Source organism: Spermophilus citellus (assembly GCF_964194105.1).
Source record: "Spermophilus citellus genome assembly, chromosome: 17".
Lineage (NCBI taxonomy): Eukaryota > Metazoa > Chordata > Mammalia > Rodentia > Sciuridae > Spermophilus > Spermophilus citellus.
Genome location: NC_138199.1, coordinates 58,067,564 through 58,089,384, shown reverse-complemented (window position 1 = coordinate 58,089,384; position 21,821 = coordinate 58,067,564). Strand labels below are relative to the sequence as shown.

Here is a 21,821-nt window from a genome sequence, read left to right as displayed (position 1 = left end):
ACCAGCACTACTGAATATCCCCAGAGGCTCAGTCCTGTGACTTCCTTGGGAATCTCTGCGGCCCTCCACCCAATGGGCTGCTAGAGTCCCGGGGCCACCCACATCTAGGGCCCAGATCCTGCTTCGATGTAGGGGAGGGGGCCTATGGGGGTCGATTGTGGCCCCTGCCGGGGGAAGGGAGGCTTGGGTTGGTTGATTGTGGGAAAAGGCTCCCCGTCTGAGCGAGCCTAATAAAGGTTGAGCCTAATAAATGTTGCCTAAACAAAGGTGTCGTAAATAAAGGGCGGGGCGGGGCGGGGCGGGGCCACGGGGTTGCCCAGGCGCGAGTGTCAAGGGGCTGCCATAACGGTTAGGCCCGCACAGGCACGCGCCCCATTGGCCTGGGTCGCTGCGCCCCCGAGCCTCCGAACGTCATGTCCCTGCTGCGCCTTTGGGCACCAGGGCTTCTCCTCACGTTGCAACCATTGTGGCTGCTGGTCCAGGCAGCTCAGCCTCTGGAGTGGACCCAGGACCCTCTCCAGCTGACCTCTGAGCACCCAGGACCTATCAAGCCCTGGTCTCTGCACTCCTCTGAACTCCCACCCTTATCACCCCATGCGCTTACACCCCCGGCCCCGGGAGGCTTTGATGACCTGGGGTCCTCTGCTCGCTCCCAGATGTTGGACTCACCACAGAAGTTAAATGGAAGTTTGCTTCCGTTCTTGGGCAGGGATTCACCTGGAGAGCCGCCCCCAGAGGTAGATCAGTTTGCTGTTCCACGTCAGGATCTGCATCAAGACAAACTAATTCGGCAAGAGAGGCTCCCAGAATTGGTTCCAATGCTAGATGGGGATCAGAATCAGGTCCTAGCTCTACCTTCTCGACTCAAAAGTAAGATTCATACTGTCAATCTAGATCAGTCTACAGATCACCAGTCATTTGAAGTACTTGTTCCACCTCTAGATAGCCAGAGTTCAAAAGCAGCAAAGTTTATTGTTTCACCACTGAATCTGAAGAAGGAAGTAGCTCAGCATCTGAGATTTGCTAAAGAAGTTGGTGGAACTCCAAAGCAATTTGCAAAACTTCAGGTTCAAAAAAACTTGGATGATTATGTATATCCAAGTACAGATGTAGCTTATTCTGGCAACCTACCTCCGGAATCCCAGGAGAACTCAGATGAGTCTCCAGAAACTCCTGACCAGGTTGAACCTTCTCTGGAGGCCCAAGAGACTCCTGAGGAGCTCCAGTCCTCTTCGTCCCAGCAAGAAGTTCCTGAGGACCAGGAGGCTCTAGGAGGTGAAGCATCAATGCATCATAAACTTTCATCTCTAAGAAGTGACACTCAGCCAGTTGTCACAAGTAAACCTGCAGATCTGGTTACCGTAACTCCGCAGGCAGATAAAGAGATTCACCTTCCTTCAGGCCAGGAGCAGGCCCCAACCCAGCCTTCAGAGGGTCTTGAAGTAGTAGAACCTTCATCAACCCAACAAGAGGCTCCAGCTCAGACTTCAGAGCTCTCTGAACCCTCTTTATCTGAGCAAGAGACTCCAGTTCAAGCTCCCAAGTCCCCTATGGAGAATATAGCTGAAACTCTACCAACTCTACCTGTAGTTCCATCTCTAGGTCAGGATCAAGTTCATTATTATAACTTGCCCAGTGTTACAGGTAGGCCTGCAGACGTGGAAATTACCATAACTTCGGAACCTACCAAGGAGGCCGAATCTTCTCTAGCCCAGCAGGAGGCCCCAATTCAGCCAGAGGCCTCTGTTCAGGAGGCCCCAGTTCAGCCAGAGGCCCCAGTTCAGGAGGCCCCAGTTCAGGAAGCCCCAGTTCAGGAAGCCCCAGTTCAGGAGGCTCCAGTTCAGGAGGCCCCAGTTCAGGAGGCCCCAGTTCAGCCTCCAGAATATGCTGAGGAGGTAGAACCTTCTCTAACCCAGCAAGAGACCCCAGCCCAGCCTCCGGGCCCTCCTGTGGAGACTGAACCTTCTCTCAGTGAGCAAGAGACCCCAACTCAGCCTTCTGAGTCTCCTGGGGAGGACCAGTCTTCTGAAAGCCAGCTGGAAGTACCAGTGCAACCTCTAGACTTGCCCAGTGTGACTGGTAAACCTGCAGATGTACTAATTACTATAACACCTGAACCCACTACAGAGGTGGGAACTTCTGTGATCAATGGTGAGGCTATAGTTCCTCCCTCAATTCCAACTAATGAGTTAGGACCTTCTGCATCCCAGCCTGAAGCCCCAACTGTGCCTCCAGAGCTCCCTAACGATGTAGGTCAACCTCCAGAAGGTGAGGATGTGACAGGTTCTTCTCTAGGTTCTGATCAAGCTGAGTCTCCTACTCCAGAATTGAATAATGAGGTTGAAACTTCAGCGCAACAGGAGACCCTAGATGAGTCCTCAGTGTCCCCTGAGCAGTTGGAACCTCAGCCAAGCCCCCCTCTAGAGGAGGAACAACCTCCAATTGATCAAGAGGTCCCCAGTCAGCTTGAAGAGCTGCCTGAGGAATCTTTATCAAGTCAGCAGGAGAGCTCATCTCTGCCCTCAACGCCCCCCGTGAGTGTTGAACTTCCACCAGTCCAGGAAACACTCCCAACTAAACCTCCAGAATCCACATTTGTCTCGACTATTGCTTCATTCAGTGATTCCATGTCATTTTCACCTCAAGATCTAGAAGTAATGTTCAGAAGTGGGTCTTCAGATTTGCCTAAAACCACAGTTCAACATGTGGCTCTGATAGTTACTGTACCTTCAGAAGCCACTAAAGAAGTTGAGCCAGTTTCCACCCAGCAAGTTACATTTTATCCAACCCAGTCTAATGCCCCTTCCCAGTCTCCAGGATTCCCTGAAAACTTTGGATTTTCTTCAGCCCAACAAGCAACCACAACTCAGATGGAAACTTCAACTCAGGTCCTAAGTCAGAATAAAGCTCAGGATTTAACATCACCCAGTGTTACCTTTCAACCTTTGGACCTGGAACTCACCTCAACTCCAAAACCCACTAAACATTCTACAGCTGAGAAGAAGCCTGTAGCTCTTTCATTGTTCCCTATGGCTATTGGAACGTACCATATATCTCTTCCAACGGTCCCTGTATTTGTTTTTCCAACCATGAAGGAAACTTCAACTTTGCTTCCAACGTATCAAGAAGGAATAATTCCAACACAAGAAACTTCAACTCAGCCACAGGTCCTAACTGAGAATCAAGTTCATTTTTCAAAAGTACCCAGCTTTACATTTAAACCTGTGGAAGTGGAACTCCCCATAACTCCAGAGCCCAATGTGGTGGTTGAAAATCCTCTACAGCCCCACCACGTGGAAATCCCCATAACTCCAGAGCCCAATGTGGTGGTTGAACATCCTCTACAGCCCCACCACGTGGAAATCACCATAACTCCAGAACCCAATGTGGGGGTTGAAAATCCTACAGCTTTTCCTCTAAAGCCCCACGACGTGGAACTCACCATAACTCCAGAGCCCAATGTGGGGGTTGAACAACCTACGACTTTTCCTCCAAAGCTCCAGGACATGGAACTCACCATAACTCCAGAGCCCAATGTGGGGGTTGAACAACCTACAGCTTTTCCTCCAAAGCCCCAGGATGTGGAACTCACCATAACTCCAGAGCCCAGTGTGGGGATTGAACAACCTACAACTTTACCTCCAAAGCCCCAGGATGTGGAAATCACTATAACTCCAGAGCCCAATGTAGGGGTTGAACATCCTACAGCTCCTCCAAAGCCCCAGGATGTGGAAATCACCATAACTCCAGAGCCCAATGTGGGGGTTGAAAATCCTACAGCTTTTCCTCCAAAGCCCCACTACGTGGAACTCCCCATAACTCCAGAGCCCAATGTGGGGGTTGAACATCCTACAGCTCCTCCAAAGCCCCACGACGTGGAAATCACCATAACTCCAGAGCCCAATTTGGTGGTTGAACATCCTACAGCTTTTCCTCCAAAGCCTCACTATGTGGAACTCACCATAACTCCAAAGCCTAATGTGGGCGTTGTACATCCTACAGCTTTTCCTCCAAAACCCCATGACGTGGAAATCACCATAACTCCAGAGCCCAATGTCAAGGTTGAACATCCTACAGCTTTTCCTCCAAAGCCCCACGACGTGGAAATCACCATAACTCCAGAGCCCAATGTGGGAGTTGAACATTCTACAGCTTTTCCTCTAAAGCCCCATGAGGTAACACTTCTACGTCCTCACCAGGGGACTACAAATCCTCCTCCAAACCCCCCGGAGACAACATTTCCACATCTAGATCTGGAAACCACAAATCTTCCTCCAGAGCCCCCTGATGTGACATTTCCACGTCCATACCAAGAGACTACAAATCCTCAAATCAACCACGAGGAAACTTCGGTCATGCCTCAATCTTTTGAAGTGCAAATTACCATAACTTCAAAACCCAACATTGATGTTGCATCTTCTCAAACCTTGCCGGGGAAGCCAATTCAGCTTCCAGAGCCATATAAAGAGATTATAGCGAAACCTCCTGTATATTATGAGATTACACTTCCAACAATAAGTACAGCTCTGGTGTCGGAGTCATCTAGTGTTGGAGTTCAACCTCCAGACGTGACAGTTACCCTGACTGCACTACCCAGTGTGGCAACTGAAAGTTCTACAACTCCTACAACTCTTTCAACAACTGAAACAACTTCACAGCAAACAAATATGACTGAATTCACAATTCCACAAGTGGAGCCAGACCAAACCACAACTCATTTCCCCGAAATTTATGCCACAGAAAAGGAAGAAAATGTCACCAAGAACACTAATATATGTGAGCTCTGTACTTGCCAAGATGACACACTGTTGTGTGTTGGTCTCGCCCCAATGCAGAAACTCCACCGAGTGCCTGTGCTAGAGCCCTACAGCTACAATGGCACCTTCGCAGTCTTGTAAGAATCACCTTTCCTCATTTGTGCTCTGCATTCTGTCTACCCTTTTCCTCAAGGGTCTCCTGGGCCTTTCTCATCTCCCCAACCCACATTGATTGACTTTTTGCTTTTAGTTTTTGCTTGTCAATTCTCCATATCCTCTTTTTCCTTCTTACTATTGTGCCCTTTCTCCAGTCTTTCACTTGTGATCATCCTTTATTTTCTTACCCATTTTTATTTAGCCCTATCATATCATTGCTTAAGCTTTACCATTTTGCTCCATCTGCTTTACAACTCATCTCATTAATGATGATACAACCAAGTGGTTAAGAGTAGATTCTAGAATAAGACTTTGAACCCAGATCTTTCATTTATTAGCGTTGTGACCTTGGGCAAAAAAGCTCTATGTCTCAGTTTCCTTATTTGGAAAATGGGGATTATGATAGTTACCGGTTCATAGGATTGTTGTGAAATTTAGATGAGAGAGTACATGTAATACTCATGTCGGTGCCTATCATATATGAATACTAGCTGTTAATATTATTATTCAGTCCCTCAGTTATGTCCAGAATTCATCTTAGTCTTGGCTTTCATATAACATCCATTTTGTGCCCAACTGAGGGCTAAGTACTATGGGAGCCACAGAAATATGACATTGTTTACAGAACACAAAAATGATAGGTGGGAAGAAGACTAAAAATTGAGATGATATATAATTAAGTAATAAAAGAGGATGCAGACCACATGTGCTGTAATTCTTCAGAATCTTTCATTACTGAAGTAGGGATGTTGGGAAAGCTGTACAGATAGGCTTAAATGTTACCTGGTGCTTGAAAGTGGCTATAATTTTAAAGAAAAAAACGGGAAGTATATCTACACAAAGGAATGGCTGCAAGAATGACCAGGATTTGGTAGACTAGTGGGCCTACAAAGTATTGGGTTAGAATCAATGAAAGGTAATATGAAAAATTCTAAATATCAACTATAGATGTTTGAAAGCTACACAGTGAGAAATGAAGAGCCACTGAAAGTTTTCAAGCAAGAGATAAAAATAACTAAAACAGGAAGATAATTTTATAATCCATTTTTAGAGTGATCTAGAAGAGAAAGCTTAATTCAATGGGGCCACCTAGAAAACTTTAGCAAAATCTATGAGTAAAGCAAGAAGGAGCTTAATCAGAGTGGTTGTGATAGAGTAGAAAGAAAATCCTGGGAGCGCAAGGGGGAGTGGGGGAAGGAGGAGGGAATGGGAATGGGAAAAACAATAGAATGAATCAGATATAACATTCCTATGTTCATATATGAATACACAAGTAGTGTAACTCCACGTCATGTACAACAACAAGAATGGGAAGTTATACTCCATGTGTGTATGATATGTCAAAATACATTCTACTGCCATAACTAAAAAGGACAAATAAAAGAACAAAAAAATCAAATTCCATCAATTTATTCTGTTTGATAACAAATAAAAATGCCAGGTTTTAAAAGTAAGATATTAAAAATATTTTAGGGTATGACTTTAGTCTGTTAAAAGGAAAAAAAAATCCTGGGAGCTTTAGAAGAATAACAAATGCTTTAATGATTGACTAAAAGAGTTAGGGGATGAGGTGTACAGAAAAGAGAAAAATAAAATATGGCTCCACGAGTTTTGTCCTGGATAAAAAATGAGAATGCTGGTGATGTAGCAGGTGGAAAACAACACCAGGAAGGAAAGCCAGTTGGAGAGAAATGAGTTCACTCTTAGCCATTTCTTAGTGGGGAACATAAAGCCCTCAGAAGGCTTCTGGTTGAGTGGAAATGTCCACTAGGCCTTTGTCCACTAGATGAGCAGGCTTATCCTCCAACCTCAAACGCCAAGAAAAAGTCTAGGTAAAGATGTATAAACAGAAAAGTTATTGCTAAGGGATAAGAACAGAGTTTAAAAAAAAAAGTTGAAGGTATCTGCAGAGTTGAAACTGAACATAATTTAACAGCTTCTTCAAATATGTCATTCATAGATACATTCTCACATTAAAAAAAAAAGTCAACAGAAGTATATTGGATCAAAGTGAAAATCTATACCTCTATCCTTTTTCACCCCTTGTCCATGCCCTACCACCCATAAGATGACCCCTGTTACATATTGGTGTGTGTCTTTCTTTCTGCTTTCTCTTCTATGCATAATTTTCCCTGATGAAGTTTAAAAAAGAAAAAAAAACACTGTGATTCATGCTTGTTTTCTATGCAACATGTTCAAGAGATCTTTCCACATCAGCACACAATTAGAATCACATCCGTGATTTCTTTTTTTTTTTTTTTTTTTTTTTTTTTAGAAAGATTGAAACAAGTAACTTTATTTATTTATTTATTTTTTTTTTTTTAAGAGAGAGTGTGAGAGAGGAGAGAGAGAGAGAGAGAGAATTTTTAATATTTATTTTTTAGTTCTCGGCGGACACAACATCTTTGTTTGTATGTGGTGCTGAGGATCGAACCCGGGCCGCACGCATGCCAGGCGAGCGCGCCATGGCTTGAGCCACATCCCCAGCCCCCCACATCCGTGATTTCTAATTGTCCTTATCCTCCTAATACCTGGAGATATTTCAACAGAGGGCACTTAGGCAAAGCTTTGGTGTCACTTGCAATGTGTTTCTTAATTCATATTTGTTAATATGGTAAATTCTTGCCCATTTTTCTGTTGAAATTCGACAGATAGGAAGTTAAACTTCTGCTTTATCATTTGTGCCAGTGGCTCATATTATTATCTTATTGTGAAACGGGGAAGCTGATAGTTCTGAAAATTAGAAAGCTGGGTTTTTGTTTTGTTTGTTTTTTCTATATTTGAATGTTCTCCATGAGTTTTCCATGATTGTTTTACTTTTTCTGTTCATTTTTTCCCCTACTTATTCAAAAGTATAAACTGTTTCTTCACAGGAATTTCCAAGGAAACGTTATTTCTTACATTGAAGAAAACATATGGAAATCTTACCGTTGGGCTGAGAAACTGTGAGTATATTCTCTCCAAACATGAATACAAAAAAAAAAATGCATTGTAAGATCCTTCTTAGTCTAGAATGTTGAGGTCAATTCTGTTAGAAAAAGGTTTTCCCCTCCATAAATCAATTCAGCCTGTATTGAGTGAAATTTGGTAGTTATTTTAAAAATTAAATTTCATGGGGACTGGGTTTGTAACTTAGTAGTAAGTAGAGTAATTGCCTAGCATGAAGCGAGGACCTGGATTCCATCCCCAGGACCACAGCAAAAAAATAAATAAATAAAAATTCAATTTCGTGGACCCTCTTTGAAGTAAGTAAAAAACAATTTAAATTTATTTTCCATTTTGTAAGTAATACATAATTACATTCTTAATGAGTAAATATGAAATAACAGGTAGTGATACCATCCCTGTGCTCTAACCCTCCACCCCTGAGGAAACCACTACTCTGAGTTTGGTATATATACCCTTCTGGATCTTTCCCCATGCATTTGCCTACACACATATTTACATATAGCAAAATAGGTTTGTTGCATGGTTTTATTATCTTTTTTTACATAAATGGTAACATTCATGCAACTTGACTCTTTCACTTCACCATATGTCAGGTTTCTTTTTAGTACACAGAACCTACTCTATTCATTTGAACTCATGCATAATATTCCATAGTATGAACATATCATGATTTATTTAAAAATAATTCCCTTACTGATGTATGTTTAGAGTGTATATGGTTTTCCTGTTCACATGCATAATGTCAATAAACATACTTCTTTGTGAACATGGGCATATAATTCTATAGAATAGAAATGAGATTTTGGGGGGTGAAGACTATTGTAGATATGAAATTTTAGCTACCCGAAAAAAGGCTATGCCACCTTATACTCCTGGCAAGAGAATATGACAACATTCATTTTCTCATACTTTTTTACCACTGGATATTCTCCATCTTTGTGCTGAATTTTGGTCCAGAAATAACCTTTTCATCTTTCAGAATTCTCAGTGAAAATTCCCTGACTGAATTACACAAAGATTCCTTTGAAGGCCTGCTATCCCTCCAGTATTTGTAAGTTAGTTAATCATATTTATCTGTGAGTTATGGGTTATCTAATGAATAAGGGGTTCATATTAGATAATCTGTAAAATCTCTTCCAGCAATTAAATTCTGTGATTGTGTAAGTTTGTATAGATTTTAACCCATCTCCAGCATTAAATACCTCCTAAGCATTTTTAGTTTTAAAAATTATATAGACAAGATACGGATGGGAAAAAAAACCTCCACTTACAGTGGAAAAGTGGTAATAAGATCAGAGCAATTACTAACACTCATATGAACCTTGTTTTATAAGTGTTTACATGTATTTATATCTAGTTTACAGCCCATGGATCAAAACCAATCCACAGTCAATTTTTATACAGCTCATTAACTAAGAATTATTTTTACATTTTTAAAATGCTGTAAAATAAATAGGAAAGAATATGTAGCAGAGATCGTATGTGGCCTGCAAAATCTAAAATATTTACTATCTGGCCTTTGCAAATAAGGTTTTAAAAAGTTGGATTAGTAGAACAGCGGGAATTAAAGTTAACCTCAGTTTGGTGCCTACAGGAGAGAAAAAAAAATAGGCCACCTATATTCATTTGAATGCCATTAATTAGAATGTTTTAACAATTAAACTGAATTAAATTAATGCTTAAAGACTAAATAACTAGCCAGCATGATGGCCAGCATGATGGCATACACCTGTAATCCCAGTGGCTCAGGAGGATGAGACAGGAGGATTGCAAGTTCAAAGCCAATGTCATCAAGGGCAAGGTGCTAAGCAACTCAGTGAGACCTTGTCTCTAAATAAAATACAAAATAGGGCTGGGGGTGTGGCTTAGTGGTTGAGTGCCCCTGAGTTCAATCCCTGGAACAACAAAAAAAGACTAAATAATTAAGTAAGTAAATTACATAATAATATTTTCAAGACTACTAAGCTACTGAAGAACATACCAGTATTAAGGATTTCAATGCAGGAATTGACATACCTTCATTAAAAATAGATATTTGCCAAACACAGAAGTATAAAGAAGGTCAAGTGTCATATGTTTTCTCTCATGTGGGGACACTAGAGAGGAAAAAAGAAAAGAAAGATGGGGGTGAGGCTCATGAAAATCAAAAGGAGATCAGTAGAAAAAAGGAAAGGAACCAAGGGGTGAGAAGAAGGGAGAGAAGGGGGAAGTGCTGGGGAATGATATTGGCCAAAGTTTATTGTTACATTGTGTGCATGTATGAATATGTAGCAACAAATCCCAGCATTATGTACAACTATAATACACCAATAAAAAATGTGAAAAAGTTGGGCATGGTGGTACATGCCTGTAATTCCAGCAGTTCAGGAGCCCGAGGGAGGAGGATTGCAAGTTCAAGGCCAGCCTCAGCAATTTAGCAAGGCTCTAATCAACTTAGTGAGACCCAATCTCAAAATAAAAAATTAAAAGGGCTGGGGATATGGCTCAGTTTTAAAGTGTCCCTGGGTTCAATCTCAGTATCCCCCTCCAGAAAATAGATATTTGAAATGATGGTTAAATGGTGTAGCTTGCAACGTTTACACTAAGTAAGCAGATCAGAAATGCCTATAACTTCATTATTCACAAAATTAAAATCTCTCTATTATTATTGTCAAGGAGGGAACACTTACATAGTATTTTTATCTGGTTAAAGATAATTTAGGTTCTTTGCTGTGATAGCTTGATTTTTATCCTTTGTCTGTGGTATCTAGATATGTGTGGGTCATTAACCCTATTAAGCTAACTAATGATGTTTTTAGTATATATATTCTTTTTTCAGATGTAGAAGGCTTAAAAGAAGTGAGTATAAAGAGCTTCACATGATACTAAAAGTAGTCCTTTGAATTATCAAACCTCCTAGGCCCTCAGGGACAATTGCTTTTGTATTGGTGGTTTTAGTCACTTTTGCCTCAAACAAACGTGGTTTGGAGAAAACAAATGAGATAACTGCTTAATGGAGTAGACTTTTCATTATTTCTACTATGTAAGACTTTGTTAGCTGATTATTTCATGTTAGCATATATATTTGCATTTATTTAAAAAAAAACACTAACCAATAAAAAAGAGCTCAAAAGAATATGCCAAACACTGTTCCCTAGTATTGGAAGGACAAAGATGAGTAAGACAGGTTCCTCTTCTTTAGGAACTTAGGGGCTCACAGAGGAGACAAGGCTAAGCTCAAACCATAATGCAGCAAGTACCCAGTGGATGACAAAGTGCTAAAGAGGTGCAGCAGAAGGGCCAGCTGTGAAGTCACAAACTGCATTCTTTTTTAACTAGTCATTTTTGTCCCCCTCCTCACTCCCTAGATATTCATTTATTTTATAAATATTTTAGTTTCTCAAATACTTGTGTCAGTTTTAAACCTGGAGGGCAACACAGATGAGCAAGACCCAGTGCAGGCTTTCAAAGAGTTTGTATCAGAAGAAATGGGATACAAAAACAATTGAATTGAAAACAAATGGATATGGGCACTAAGAGGTATAAATTGTGTCTACAGCACAAAAGAGGAGAAAAGATTTCCAATTGGTTTAAGGAAAATGTTCCTACGGCAGTGCTGTTTCAACAGGACCTCGAAGGGCCTCACTCTGGGAATCATCAGATAGGCATCTTAGGGAAAATATACAAAGCTTACAAAGGGAGAGTGGGAGAAAGGCAAAACACAGAAATGTGTTTGAGGAGTGCCATGGGCACCTATAGGGCACAAGAGGGAGAATGGAACCCAACCTTCTAGGACTTTGAGTGCCAAGCAAAGGAGCCGTGGTGGGGAACCATCTGCAGTGCTCTAAAACAACCTTGAGTCTCAGATTCACCTGGAGGACTTTGTAGAACTTGGTTCTGGATACCACCCTCATAGTTACTGATTCAGTCATTCTGGAGTAGGGCTGAGAATTTTGCATTCTTCAAAAGTTCCCAGGTAATACTGGTCTTTAAGAACCAATTCTAGACAGCCTAACTGGTGACTGAGTTCGGGACTGATTAGAAAGGGAGAGCCTAGAGTTGGAGACACCAGTCATGACAGTTCTACCCATCCAGGTGAAAAGTGAGGAACAAGCTGAAATCTGTGGAAGTAAGAGAGTCAACTCTAATCAGAATGGGTGTTTTCAAATAAAAATCCAGTTCCATGTTGTTTTTCATTGTCCCATCACTACACAGCCGAAGCAGGTACTTCATGGAGTATTAAGGTAATATGAAACCAAAATGAGTTTCCATTAGTATGATAGAAAGTACAACTCTGAATTAGTTCAAAGACATGTATTAATTAGAGGAGTAACTGTCTTTCAAATGATTGGAAAGGTATCTTTTTCTTCTAGTATTAAAACTGGGTTAGAAAAATAGAATAAAGGACTAGGGGTATAGCTCAGTGTTAAAGTGCTTGCTTAGCACGCACAAGGCCCTGGGTTCAATCCCCTGTACCACACACACACACACACACACACACACACACACACACACGTGTGAAAGAAAAACGAAATTAAGCCAGGAACATGAGAATATTCCCTTTAATTTTAAAAATTACATGCAGAAATTAATACTTGTAGCTCATAATCTTGAACTTGATAAAACTGTAAAAGGTCACATAATAATTATCCTACTGTCAGGAAAGACTATCTCAAAACCTGTCAAGATATAAAGTTGTATATTTTACTTATGAAAGTGAGACTCAAGAGAAAAGTGGGCAGGGTTAAAAACTCTAAAATATTAAAATATAAGTCCAAAGGTTTAGAATTTAAACAAAAACTAGGTATTCAATATTATCAATTCTGGATTCTATTTATTCATACTAATTAGATAGCTAATATCTAATCAAGGCAATATTTTCCTTTTACTTTTCCTAGAGATTTATCCTGCAATAAAATACAATATATCGAAAGAGGAACATTTGAACCACTACCTTTTTTGCAATTTATGTAAGTTACAACTTGATGATATTTGAAATTTTATAAACCCCCTTGCTACTCATTTGAAATTATGATTAAAATTTATTAGTAAAAAGTTACTAAAGTTATATAGCAAATCTTTTTAGTATCTAGCAAAGATAAGTATGAGAATTATTATACATGGATTGAAATGAGTCATTACAGAGCAGTGGTTCAATTAGTGTGATTTTATACCCAGGTGACATTTTGGCATCTAGTGGCCAGACACCAGGGATGCTGCTAAACATCTACAATATACAGGACAAAACTCCACAACAAGAATTTTCCAGCCCAAAATGTCAATAGCATTTGAAGTTGTGAAGCCCTGTTTTAGAGAAGTAAAATATCACAAGTATTTTTTGAGCATTCACTGTTTTATAGCTAAGGCTCTGCATGTATAAACGCAGAAATATAAGTCATAAGTCCGGATCTTCCACAGCAAGATTTCTTTAGTGTGTGGAAAAAGTATTGAGGTTACATTTCATCATATATAAGTTAGAATCACTGCCAAATGATAAATGTTCTGAAAGAATATCTTTTTTCTTCTCCTTCTTCTTTGGCTTTCTTTTTTGTAGAAACCTTGGTTGCAATTTACTCACAGAACTGGGCTTTGGAACATTTCAGGCGTGGCATGGACTGCAGTTTTTACACAAGTTGTAAGTGAAATAGAAGATACACGCATGTACAAAAAAAAACCCCAAAACTGTGTGTTAAAAACGTTATACAGTTATTGGTTAGCTTGATGTAAGCCCTGTCTTATTCTGAGAAGTATGTCTTAAGATCCATTCATTCTTTTCAAATGAGGAAACTAAGGTACAGAGAAGCCAAGAGACTTGTAATTTATATAGGACATGCTCTGCTTTCCCTAGCACTGATCTCTGGCATAGATAATAGAAAGCATCATGCAAGCAACACCCAAATTAGCATTGCCATGGTAGTCTCAGTGATGATGCTCTGACATGTGAATTGTCCTTGAATTTCATTTTTGAGTTTAACTCTGATTCAATCTCACATTTAGAGTCCCTAACTGCTTAAATATATGCAACAGGGCTACAAAGAATGAAGTTTAGCATAAAGCCCTCCAGGGAGCACAGATGCAGGTGCTTTCTCAATGGAAAGCAGAAACGAATTGGCTCAGGGGACCTCTCTCCCCAATCACCCAGAGCATTATTTTTCTAAAAATACCTGCCTCTGAAGTCATGAATTGTATGTAGGCAGCAAGAGGTGTGAGAAAGATGATGTTTATGATATAGTGTAAAAAACATTTGTAAAGAAAATACATTGCTCTGACCTAATTACATATACTTTCTTTCCTGACTACCCTCAACAAGAAGTATGGGTTTTATTTCCTTTCAGCTCAAAAGGAAATTTTGTTTTTACTTATTTATTTGATTTGTTTTGTTTTTCAGTGCTGGGGATGGAACCCAGGGCCTTGGGCATTCTAGCCAAGCACTCTGGCACTGAGCAACATATACCCCTAACCCCTGAAAGGGATTTAAGACTCAAGGTGAAAGTTCTCCCCTCAACTCAATTTTGGAAAAAATTGTTCACCTGTCTCATGGATCAGAAATCCAGGTTCACATGGTTCATTTTGGGTTCCATGAAGGGATGGTTATGGTATGCCTGGAGCTGGATTAACTTTTCCTTCAGATGCTCATTTATTGCAGCCACCTCCTCCCCCTCATCAATTTGCTGAAGCCTAACTTGGGGAAAGAATATGGAGAGTCTACTTTTCAAACAAAGCAGGGATGGGTGGTGGGTCAGAAAAGACTCATAATGGAGGAGGCACCAACTTATCTCTAGTTTCTGTGTTCATCTGAACAGAAAAAGGCATTTGCTTCATGATGAGAACTCAGAGCCAACTGGCAATGGACATTAACACTCATATCATGCAATGCGAATGGAGCTCTGCCTCTCAGACCAATTCATAGTTGCTTTCATAGATTGGCACATTGAGCCAGACAAGGTGCACAGCTGTGGTCCCAGCCATTTGGGAGGCTAAGACAGGAGTTCAAGGCCAATCTGGGCAACATAGTAAGACCTGTCTCTTAAAAAAGAAGAAAAGAGCTGGGCACAGTGACACACGCCTATAATCCCAGCAGCTAGGAGGCTGAGGCAGGTGGATTATGCATTTAAAGCCAGCCTCAGCAAGTTAGCAAAGTCCCTAAGTAACTCAGTGAGACCTTGTCTCTAAATAAAATACAAAAAAGAGCTGGGGGGTGTGGCTCAGTGGTTAAGTGCCCCTGAGTTCAATCCCCAGTACCAAAAAGAGAAGAGAGGGAAAAAAAAAAAAGATTGGCACAACGGTCACGATCCACCAAGTGTGTATTGGGAGCTGAGCACTTTTGTTTTGGGTAAAATTTTTCTAATAGATAAAGCCATTTTGCTTCAGGAAACACTTGCCATAGTGAGAGATAAGCCTCTTAAATTTCTTTCCAAAGGCAACTTGCCAAGGGAAGATGCCGGTAATTTTATGATCAATATGAATGTACTGGGGTGTTTATAAGTTAAAATACCAATTTTCCCTGAACTATAAAAGTTTGTTCAGAGGTCTCAGCTGATGTAGATATATCATGAATTGAATGGAACCTAAGCTCTGGGTCTCCTCCCTTGCACAGGTCTCTTCTAAGGTTCTGATTGGGGCCCTCGCAATTTCTTTTTCTTTTTTTTTTCCTTTCCTTTTTTTTTTTTTTTTGTTGGTACTGGGGATTGAACTCAGGGGCCCTCAACTACTGAGCCACATCCCCACCCCTATTTTGTATTTTATTTAGAGACAGGGTCTCACTGAGTTGTGTAGTGCCTCTCCATTGCCAAGGCTGGCTTTGAACCTGCGATCTTCCTCCTTCAGCCTCTCAAGCCACTGAGATTACAGGAGTGTGACACCACACCCGGCCCTCCCAATTTCTATATACATAAATTTTGCATGTTTTTATCAGAGGTCATTTCCCAAATTAGATAAGTTTCAGGCCCCACAAAGTCTGGATTCACCTCTGGGTTCCATGTAATACAACCTGGTAAATCTCTCGAATAAGGACTTTCTATTATTGACAAACACTGATGCAACAACTTAGCAGTATGTTAGACTATTTTGAACCTGAAAAAAGATGTGCCAAGAGCTTATTAGTAAAGTACCACTGTTTAAATGGTAGTAATAATCATATCTCTTCCAGATGAAATCAAAGCTAAGGTTAAAGTAACATCTGTCTTCTGTCTTAAACCCCCCCCCCTTTTTTTTCTTTATATGGGCTTTGGGGTCAGAAATGAGTTCAAATTCCAGCTTTGCTTCTTACTAGTTTGGTGGCCCTAGGACAAGTTATATAACCTCTCTGTGCCTCAGTTTCTTCATTTGTAAAATGGGGTAATGATAACATTTACCACATAAGCTTATTATGAGGATTAAATATGAAATGCTGATCATAGATGCCTGGCAGCCTAATAGATGTTAGCTGCAATAATTATTCTTAAAAACTATAAGTAAATAGCAGAAAGATCAGTAGAGTAGAAGGGAGAGAACAGGGGGAAGGAGAAGAGGGGGAACAGAGAGTACTAGGGACCGAATTAGAGCAAATTACATTACATGCTTTTATAATTATGTTAAAATGAATCCTAAAATGTTATGAATAATTATAAAGAAACAACTAAAAAAATGTTCTAGCCAGGTTTAGTAAGACATTCCTATAAACTCCAGTAGCTCAGGAGTCTGAGGCAAGAGGATCACAAGTTCAAAGCCAGCCTTAGCAACTTAGTGAGGCTGTATCTCAAAACATAAAAAGGGCTAGAGATATGGCTCAGTGGTTAAGTTCCCCTGGGTACTATTTCTGGTGACCCCCCAAAAAAGTGTTCTGTAGGAATACACTAATGATTCTTGAGTAGAGTTAAGCTAAAGTCAGATTTTCTTTTTCTTTTTTCCTATTTCTTTTGTCTTTTTGTTTTCTGTTTGCTTGCTTTAATGAATTGAAGAAATATCTTTCAGTATTTTAAAGTAAACATTTGCATAAAAAATAAATTTACACTGGGAGGCTGAGGCAAGAGGATTGCAAGTTTGAGGCAAGCTTCAGCAGTTTCAAGGCCAGCCTGGGCAACTTATCAAGACCCTGTCTCAAAATAAAAAATAAGAAGAGCTGGGTATATAGCTCACTAGTAGAGTACCCCTAGTTCAATCCTGCATACAAAAAAAAAAGTTTATTTCTGGTGTTGTGGCACATTCCTATAGTCCCAGCTACTCCAGAGGCTATGGCAGGAGAATCACTTGAGCCCAGGAGTTCAAGGCCACCCTGAGCAACATAGTGAGATCCCATCTCAAAAAGAGAGAATTTATTCATTTTATTTACATGTAAACATAATGTTATTTATTTATTCAACAAACATCTATTAATACCTAGAAAATTTGCGGCACTATACCCGGCACAGGAATGACAATGATAGTAACATGAGATCCCTGCCCTCTCCCTGCCAGGAGACTGACAAGTCAGCAGGTGATTACATGCTATGGGAAAAGGCTCTGAAGTGACAGAAAAATACCAGTGACAGTAGGTGCTGGGAGCATGACTTCTACCAGTTCCATTGCTTAAAACTTTATCCTCTTTCCTTTGACTTCCAAGCCAAGGAATTGGTTCTATATTTTTTCTTAACTAAGTGAATTAGACCATGAAATGTTTTAAATTTCTAAAAATGAAAGACAAACACCTTGAACTATGGAAGGCACTAAAAATACTGTTTCCTATAGGGCAAGGGCTTCCCACTAGTATAGTTACTTCTAGGGTTTTTTTTTTTTTTAAAGATATAGTCATTTTTTTTTTAGAGAGTGAGAGAGAGAGAGAGAGAGAGAGAGAGAGAGAGAGAATTTTTAATATTTATTTTTTAGTTCTCGGCGGACACAACATCTCTGCTGGTATGTGGTGCTGAGGATCGAACCCAGGCCGCACGCATGCCAGGCGAGCGCGCTACCTCTTGAGCCACATCCCCAGCCCTACTTCTAGGGTTTTTGACCTGAAAATTCTTTGCCATATTTTTTCTTTGTGTTCACTTTTTTCCCCTCCTTTTTTCTTTTTCTTTCTCTTTTCCACTTTATCTTCTAGAGAGCTGGATAATTCCCAAATAAAAAAGTGCCTTATAAAATTCTAAGGGTGATTTATATATAAAGACAAAATATTTTTTAAACATATAAGTTCTTTATAAAAAAGTAGTGTCGGGCTGGGGATGTGGCTCAAGTGGTGGCGCGCTCGCCTGGCATGCGTGCGGGTTCGATCCTCAGCACCACATACCAACAAAGATGTTGTGTCCGCCGAGAACTAAAAAACAAATATTAAAAATTCTCTCTCTCTTTCTCTCTCTCCTCTCTCACTCTCTCTTTAAAAAAAAAAAGTAGTCTCATGCATGTTGAAAATATAATTTTAATTCCATTGCATGTTTCAGAATTCTGAGTCGTAATCCTCTGACAACTGTTGAAGATTCATATCTTTTTAAATTGCCAGCATTAAAATATCTGTAAGTATTACAACAATTTTAAACTCAAGATATGATTTCTGCTCTTCTTGTTTACTTCATCAAAGGGTTAAGTATTTTGTAATAATACTAAAAAGTCATAATTTTAATTTTAATTAGTTACTGGAGAAAAATGTTATGGTAAAGAAGAGTTAAGGAAGGATATATCATGGGGCAAGACAGCCATCAGAAGAAGGCAGCCATATTAAAGAACACTTACAGATATGGAACATGTAAACACATGTAAGAATATATTATTTATCCCAGAAAGCAAAGAGGAATACATGTATATTATTTTTAAAAAAGAAAAAAAGAGGGGCTTGGGTTAAAGCTCAGTGGTAGAGCGCTTGCCTTGCATGCGTGAGGCACTGGGTTCAATCCTCGACACAACATAAAAATATATAAATTAAGATATTGTGTCCATCTATATCTAAAAAAAAAGAAAGAAATGATGCAATATGAAAATAAGAAGTAAGATGATGATTTAAAAAAGATGTAAGTTCTATTTTTCAATGCCAAGATCATTATTTGATGGTGCAAATAGTAAACTTACGTATCTTCAATAAGAGCTTTATGGAATTATCTTCTATGCGAAATAATCTCTTAAGGCAGCTTGTTTTATGAGAAGCCAAAATAGAAGTTATCACATGTCCTTGAAATATTTTTTCAAGTATAGAATATTTATTGGGGTTCATCATGAATATCTTGGCTTTCTCTTTCAGAGACATGGGAACAACTCAAGTATCGCTTTCGACAATTGAGAATATCCTCCTGATGACTCTTGAATTGGAAAAACTGTAAGTTATTTTTTTTCTTAGATTTATTTTACTTGATTTTTTTAGGTCTCTTTTCATATCTTGAATTTAAAATTATTTTAATACATTATTTTCTTAACTTTATTGAGGTATAATTTTCATGTAATAAAATTCACACTGTAAGCGTACAGTTTGATGTATAGTAATGTAGTTACCACCACCTGATGATATAGAACATTTGTCATCCCCAGAATAGCCCCTTACATTGCTTTGCATTCATCCACTCCTCCTACACCAGCCCCTACAAACCACCAAATCTTTTATCTTTCCCTATAGTTTAAAATTTTCCAGAATGTCTTATAAATAAAATCATCTAGTAGTAGATTTTTAGCTTCTTTCACTTAGCATAATTCTTAGCATATCTACTATCAGAATAGAAGAGTTGCAGTTTCTCCATGTCTTCATCTAATCCTTGTTTCAAGTTATTCCTTGTTTCAAGGAATAATATTTTTTTAGCCTTTCTACTAGTAGGAATGTAGTGGTATCTCATTGTGGTTTTAATTTGCATTTCTTTAATAGCTGATGATATTTAATATCTATTTTTATGCACGTTTCTTCTCTTTATGCTTTTACATGTTCAAAGTGTCCAGATTTGGCCAATGTGATCTCTATTGTTGTTTAGCCACACAATGTGAGTTAAACTAAGCTATTGTTTATGCCCAGAATAATGTCTACCATTTACCACTCTCAAACGGAATTGAGATATGGACTCTAGTAGTTGGAGACTTATTCAGATCCTTCTTAGAATTCTATCTTTCTGTGCACTCCTAACCCAGAGCAAGATTTTAAGTTGAAAGGAGATGTTTTTACTGTCACCCAATTCTAATTTCTTTTTTATTTAGGCCTTCCATACCCACTGCCATGCTTTCCTTTCTGGTGGGCATCTCCCTCCTCCTTCCTATATATTTACAGTATTCAAGAGCCACATGCCAGGCACCATGGCACATGCCTATAATCCTGTCTGCTCAGGAGGCTGAGGCAAGAGGATCATGAGTTCAAAGCCAGCCTCAGCAACTTAGCAAGGCCCTAAGCAATTTAGTAAGACCCTGTCTCAAAAAATAAAAAGGGCTGAGAACACGGCTCAGTGGTTAAGCACTTTTGGATCCAATCCCTGGTACAAAAATAATAATTAAAAAAGCAGTTTACCATTGGTTTCTATCCAACTTGTCCAGGCTATATGTATCAAGAACTCCTTTCTACACTGTCCTGTGGTAGCCTTGGACTGTTCTTCTACTACTCAAGTAACTCCTTTTCCATTAACTTAATCCTCTGTGTTTCTATTTATAGGATCTTACCTAGCCATTTGGCCTGCTGCCTCTGCCAGTTTAAAAATAATATTGAAGTTGTCTGCAAGACAGTGAAGCTGCGATGTGACAGTGCATGTCAGACAAAAAATACACGTTGCCGTGAGTCTGAATTGCCTGATGAGAAATGTCTTAACTTTTGTTTTGTTATTCAACTTTTAACTGGTGATCATAGATTTTTCAAACTAATGATGAAACTGCTTTATTTTTATTTATTTATCTAGAATTCAACTCCCTAAATTTCTGGATTGCTCTCTTGCTCAAAGTGAGGTTTTCAGCTATAATTTAATAATATAGCTATTCCATATGCCTAAGGATGAAGAGAAAGGAATAGAAGGGAGAAGGAATAATATTAATGGCCACACATGGTGTCCTGTGCTTTCTGCTTGGTACTTTGTCTTCCAGTGATAACTTATTCATATAGTACAATGCAGTTAGTAAGCTATTTTTTTATACACTAGGTCTCAAGTGTCCTCTGCCTTATAGTGCAGGCATCAATCTATTTTGATCTGTTTGTGCAACTTTATAAAAGAGAATAAATATTTTATTTGAAGCCTAGGAGTTTCTGATTCTATAATAAGAAATTGCACCTAGACCATCCAACTCTGAACTTCTCTTAATCTCAACCTTTTCTATCCTCAGGTAATTCATGTGCTTTCAAATGTTTTTGTGTGTATTAGGTTTATTAGCACTAATTTCATGACTTTCAAAATGTGGTTGCTTTCATATCCAAATAGCTCAAAAATAGGTCTCTACCAGTGATCTTGGGCAAATTATAACTAATAGCACTTTGCTACTTATTACATACATATAACTTATTTTTCAAAATGATTTTTCACCAGTTACATTATTTCCTTTTCCCCCAGAGGTGAGCAGAACAAGTATTTTTCATCTCCATTTACAGATAAGGAAAACAAGATGGGAGGTGTCAAGTGCTATAGCCTTGAACCCAGGTCTTCTGTACCCAATTCTAACCCACATTCCTCTTTTGTCTCCAACCTTACCTCCTCTTTGACTCTCACCACACAAAAAATACTTTTAGTTCTCCTGGGAAAGAAACCAGCTATTGCTGGGTATGGTGGACTGCAATCCCAGTGGCTTGGGAGGCTGAGGCAGGAGGATTGTAAGTTCAAAGCCAGCCTCAGTAACTTAGTGAGACCCTAAGCAATTTTGTGAGACCATGTCTCAAAATAAGAAAATAAAAAAGACCTGGGGGTGTGGCTCAATGGTTAAGTGCCCCTGGGTTCAAATCCCAGGTACCAAAAAAAAGGAAAAAAGAAAAATCCAGCTACACAATGGTACACTTGACCTCATGTAGTTAGAAGCTTTGGATGATTCCCAGAGCTAAAATTGCTAGTTTTCACATCTAGTATGAAAACAGGGAAGGCTTCTGACAAA

At 39.4% G+C, this 21,821-nt stretch overlaps 1 protein-coding gene across 1 annotated transcript; it reads left to right on the top strand.

The window, feature by feature from the left end:
- Window positions 1-4,829: 4,829 nt before the first annotated feature.
- Window positions 4,830-21,069, top strand: LOC308636362 (leucine-rich repeat-containing protein 37B-like; the record flags this gene model as incomplete). The annotated part of the gene is made up of 9 exons (XM_081271777.1): window positions 4,830-4,894; window positions 7,787-7,858; window positions 8,842-8,913; window positions 12,740-12,811; window positions 13,396-13,476; window positions 18,236-18,307; window positions 19,027-19,101; window positions 20,407-20,529; window positions 21,066-21,069. 9 exons carry the CDS (start codon window positions 4,830-4,832, stop codon window positions 21,067-21,069), a joined length of 636 nt encoding a protein of 211 aa, XP_081127903.1.
- Window positions 21,070-21,821: the final 752 nt, after the last annotated feature.